At 38.8% G+C, this 5653-nt stretch overlaps 1 protein-coding gene across 1 annotated transcript in view; it reads right to left on the reverse strand.

Annotated features, from left to right (window-relative positions):
- The window catches only part of LOC105805022 (antigen WC1.1-like), a 51051-nt gene that overhangs the window by 24763 nt on the left and 20635 nt on the right, over positions 1–5653 (reverse strand). The window contains exons 3-4 of the mRNA XM_012637802.1: positions 1947–2255; positions 1536–1853 (exon numbers count right to left, since the gene is read on the reverse strand). Coding sequence (XP_012493256.1) covers positions 1536–1853; positions 1947–2255 — 627 coding nt within the window. The remainder of the gene's footprint in view (positions 1–1535; positions 1854–1946; positions 2256–5653) is intronic.

Below are 5653 nucleotides of genomic sequence, written 5' to 3' on the forward strand. Positions count from 1 at the left end.
AATCACGGCAACATAAAAAGATAAAATGCCTGGGAGGCAACCTAGTCAAAGGTATCAAAGATCTCCAAGAGAAATTAAAGATGTAAACAAATGAACAGAAACAGTTCAGCCATCTAGATGAATTATAACACTCAATATAGTCAGTCAATTATCTCTAATTTCATCTGTAATTAAATCTAATCTCAATCAATATACCATCATGCTATTTTTGGTGAAAATGACAACCTAATTCTAAACTTTATGAGGAAAAGATCAAGAATGATCAACACACTGGGAAAGAAAAACAACAAAGTTAGAAGAGTTATTTTACAACATAACAAGATTTACTACAAAGTTAATAATTTCAGAAGTGTGGCATTGGTGCAACAATAAACACTGGTACAATGGAGTAGAATAGAGAGAAAACATCTCAGACATACATGGATTCTGCTTATGACAAAGGTGGCACTGTAGTGGGGAAACATCTTTTCAGGAAAGAATCCTCTGTCTATTGGATATCCACATAATAATATGAAATTGTATGCATATCTCATGCACAAATTGTACAATTGTATGTGAAATAAAAATAACCAAACTTCTAGAAGACACTTTAGAAGAAATTATTGAGAATCTCAGGGTAGACAGTTTTCTTTTAAAGGACATAAGAAGCACCGTGGTTACAAGAAAAATTTGATGAACTATATTAAAATAAAGAACTTGGCTCACCAACAAACACAATTGAGAGAGTGGAATAAAAGGCTAAGTGTCAAACACCCAAAGTAAATGCATGTATATTTGCACCAAATGTCATTACATCACAGTATTGGTAACATCACTAATTTTAATAGTTAAGAATTTATCATCATACATTCTACGCATGTAACAAAATACCACATGTACCCCATAAAAAAGTACAAATAGTATATATTAATTTTGGAAAGAATTGGAAAGAACTCAAATCCCCACCATCAGTTGAATGGATCAGTACATGGTCAGGTGGTCATTCAATGGAATACTCTACAGCAATAATAATGAATGAAACACTTCTATAATGAAAAACATAGATGAATCACAAACATAATATTGAGTCCAAAAAGACACAAAAAAGGACATACTGCAAGATTTTACATATAATTCAAAAAACGACAAAAATATTCTATGGTTGTAGAAGTTAGGAGAGTGGTGTTCATTGGAAAGGAAGGAGTGAATAGTAATTGGTAGAATGGGAAGGTGGCCCCTGGTTACTGCTAATGTTCTCTTTGCAACTCCAGCTTGGGGTTACATGGCTGAATGCATACTGTTATGATTCATTGAGCTACAGTTATTGTTTATATACTTTTCACTATGAATTGCATTTAAATAAAAACATTTATTTTTTAAAGATATCCCTCTTAATACTTCTTCCCGGACTTGAAAAATGAATAAACAATTAGAAGAACCATTTTTCACACACAGACTGTCTCGCATTTGAGGTCAGTTTTTCACATTCTCTGCTCTGAGGGACATTTTGCTTAAGGAGCATCCTGAGTACCAGTCAGCCCTTACCTCTCTCTTACCTGAGCAGACCACAGAGGCCATGTTTCCACGATTACAGTCGGGAACACCCAGGGCAGTCACGGGGCAATGCCACAGGAAGGGCTCAGCCCCTGAGCAGTGAAATCGGTCTTTCCAGATCCCATCACCTCCTTCCACAAAGTATGCTCCTTTTGGGGTAGAGATGGCGACCCCACAGCCCAGTTGACGGCAAACGACATTGGCGTTGGCCATACTCCAGTGGGAGGCACAGAGTGGTCTCCAGTCTCCAGAAATATTCATCTCCACTTGTCCCTCACACTGAGAGGTGCCATTTTTCATGAGCCGGACTTCTGTATAATCTGGTAGGAGAAGACAGGAATTCAGCAAAATCTCATGTTCTTCTTACCCCAACAGAGCATGCAAGGAGGTTAAAGTCCTGCCCTGAGTCTCACCTGAACAGACGATTTGAACAGCCCCACTGTGGTGGCAAGTCCCTCCAGGACAGGGTGCTCTCGGGCAGAACCACAGGCTAGACTCTTGCCCCTTACATCGGAACTCTTCAGCCCAGACCTGTCTGCTAGCCCCTTTGAAGGGCACGTGTCCCAGGACAGACGCAGCCTTGCCGCACCCCAGCTCCCGGCAGATGACCTGGGCAGTGGGAAATGTGAAGTTCACATGAGAAACTGGAACCCAATCTCCTTTAGGATTCACTTCCACTTGCCCTGAGCAGGGTCCATCTCCTCCAACCAGACGCACAAATCCTAAGGAAGAAAAAATGAACACACATGGTTTCACGTTCTATTTTTCTGAAAATTTTTCATAGCAAAAAATTCCAATAATTTCTTAAGTGACCTAAGTGGGGAAAAAGTTGTACACAATGAGTCTAGATGTTGAGGAAGCTCAGAGTCAAAGAGTTTGGGGGAGAAGGGTGTTGGTGGTCCTAGCCATCTATGTTGAAGCCCTAGAATTTGTCAATGAACCTGGGAAAGAATGAGTTTTCAGTGGGAGTAAGCAGGCAGCTCAGTTTGCTGATCACTTCATACTAGGGATTTTTCTTCTGAGATACAGGAGTCTTAGAAAATGCTAAGGTGTGATAGTAATTAACTTTAATCTTATCATTATGCTAGCTATGTATTCCTCTACTATTTGGATTCTCAAGAGAAGCTGGTGTACTGCAAAAAAGGAGGGTGAGGAGAAGAAAGCAGAGAGCAAGCCAGTCATAATATGGAAAAGCCTTCCAAATTGCAAAAGCCTCGACAGGGATGAAGAACATAAATATTTGGTAAAAATACTTGTTAAGCAAATTTTTAGCACATTTCAACACCCTCTACTCCCCGCATCCACCGCTTAATCCTGCCACCCCTTTTCCATTTCTCCCACTTCAGACAAGGAAAAAACAACATGAAAAGATACAGATAGATGGAAAAGAAAATCAAAATGGGAAGCAACTGCTGTGGAAGTCAAGTGTGGCGCAGGTAGAGGTGGGATTGCTGGAAGGTTTGTTTTGTTCTGTTTTGTTTTTTTGAAGTTATTAAGACAATGGAGAATTTATTAGAAAGAGATAAAAAGAGCAAGTGAATTGTAGTTTACATTTTAAAGACTATCTAGATTGCAGTACAGAATAAGGAAAATTTTAAAAAATCAAAGAAAGAATAAGAGCCACCCAACAGTTGGAAGTATACATAGGTGCTCCTCAACTTACCATGTGGTTACATCCAGATAAATTTATCATAAATTTAAAATATCATAAGTCAAAAATGCATTTAACACATCTAATAAACCAAACATCATCTTGTAGCCTCGCCTGCCTTAAATTTGCTTCACACCTTCAGAATTGGCACTTGCTGCCCCGCTGCTGACCTTCACATTATGAAAATTATGATGCCATTTGCAATGTTGAAACCACCCATGACTTGCTATAAACATTTGCCTATATGTCACATAATTAGCATGCTCTTTTAGCATATCAAAGATTTTTTCTCTTAGCCCAGATAGTCAGTAAGCTAAGCAGTATGCACTTCTGTGCTGGTCTTCCACCCACATGACAATTTTTCTATATCATTGGTTGGATCAGCTCTTTTCTTCTTAATGACAGTGGATTTAACTAATGCTAATGATTTCACTGCATCACTAATTCACTTCTTATTTTTCAAGATGGTTGAGATCATGCATTGCAAAAGTCCTAACTGATGTACAGTGGCCATTCAATAATTGGCAAGAAAAAACAAATAACTTCATCAAAAAGTGGGCAAAAGACATGAACAGACTCTTCTCAAAAGAAGATAGACAAATGCCCAACAAACATGAAAAAATGCTCACCATCACTAATCATCAGGGAAATGCAAATTAAAACCAGCCTTCATGCTGCCTTCATGCTGGGCAATTTAGTTTTTTCTCTGGAGTAATTTTCTCCAGAAGCGGGAGATACAGATGGGCATTTTGTAGACATGATGGGATAGGAAAAACACAAAACACAATTTCAAAAAAACACTGGCAACGTAACACCTTATAGAGTATCAGTTGTTTACCCTCTTGATCACAGGCTTACTGGGAGCTCTGGTTGGCTGCCACTGCCCCACAGCAACAGAGAGTATCATATGGCAGTGGTCCCCAACCTTTTTGGCACCAAGGACCAGTTTCATGGAAGACAATTTTTCCACATGGGGGTGCGGAGGAGGAGTGGGGTGCTCACCTCCTGCTATGCATCTCCCCCTCTATCCCCACATTTCCTAAGTTTATGGAAGGCAATTTTTCCATGGACTGGGTGGGGGGTGGGGGCGGTGGATCTCTGTGGCCCCTTCCCAGGCCACTGACCGGTACTGGTCCACAGCCTGGGGGTTGGGGATTGCAGTCATATGGCACATAGCCAGCCTAGGAAAAGGTCACAATTCAAAATTTAAAGTATGGTTTCTACTGAATGCATACCCCTTTGCACCATTACAAAGTCAAAAAATCATAAGTCGAACCATCATGAAGGACTGTCTGTATTACATTTTTTTAATTTCAAAAACATAGGGAGCACAAGTGTTTTTTGTTAGGTGGATAAATTGTATCATGCTGAAGTTAGGGCTTTCAGTGTACCAGAATAGTGTACATTGTGTTCAATAGGTAGATTTTATCCCTTACCTCCTTCTCACCCTCCCCACTTCTTAGTTTCCAATGTCTATTACTGCTCTTTATGACCATATAGATCCTTCCTTTAGATCCTACGTATAAGTGAGAACATGTGGTATCTGTTTTTCCATTCCTGCGATACTTCACTTAGGATGATATTCCCCAGTTCCATCCAAGTTGCTGCATTTCATTCCTTTTTATGGCTGAGTAGTACTCCGTGGTATATATTAATATATACCACATTTCCTTTATCCACTCATAAGGTAATGGGCACTTAGGTTGATTCCATATCTCTGCTATTGTGAATTGTGCTGCATTAACATTTGGGTGCAGGTGTCTCTTTTAATAAAATGACGACTTTTCCTTTGGGTAGATACCCAGTAGTGGGATGGCTGGATCGAATGGTAGGTCTACTTTTAGTTTTTTGAGGAATCTCCATACTACTTTCCATAATGGTTCTACAAGTTTACATTCCCACCAACAGTGTGTAAGCATTCCCTTTTGACCACAACTACTCCAACATCTTTTTTTATTTAACTTTTTAATAATGACAATTCTGACAGGCATAAAGTAGTATCTCATTGTGCTTTTAATTTGCATTTCCCTGATAATTAGTGATGGTGAGCATTTTTTCATATGTTCGTTGGCATTTGTCTATCTTCTTTTGAGAAGAGTCTATTCACGTCTTTTGCCCACTTTTCGATGAGGTTATTTGTTTTTTTCTTGCCAATTTGTTTAAGTTCTTTGTAGATTCTGGATACTAGCCCTTTGTCAGATGTATAGTTTGTGAATATTTTCTCCCATTCTCTAGGTTGTCTATTTACTCTGTTGATTATTTCCTTTGCTGTGCAGAAAGTTGTTAGTTTCATTAAGTCCCACGTATTTATTTTTGTTGTTCTGTATTTGTTTTGGGGGTCTTACTCATAAATTCTTTGCCTGGGCCATGGAAGTTTTAAAACTAAAGGAGGGCGAAAAAAAAAAAGATTGATAATTTAATCATCCAAAGAACATATTTTGAAGAGAATGAAAAGTAACAATGAAAAAT

Source organism: Propithecus coquereli, unplaced genomic scaffold (assembly GCF_000956105.1).
Source record: "Propithecus coquereli isolate 6110/MARCELLA unplaced genomic scaffold, Pcoq_1.0 Scaffold124, whole genome shotgun sequence".
NCBI lineage: Eukaryota > Metazoa > Chordata > Mammalia > Primates > Indriidae > Propithecus > Propithecus coquereli.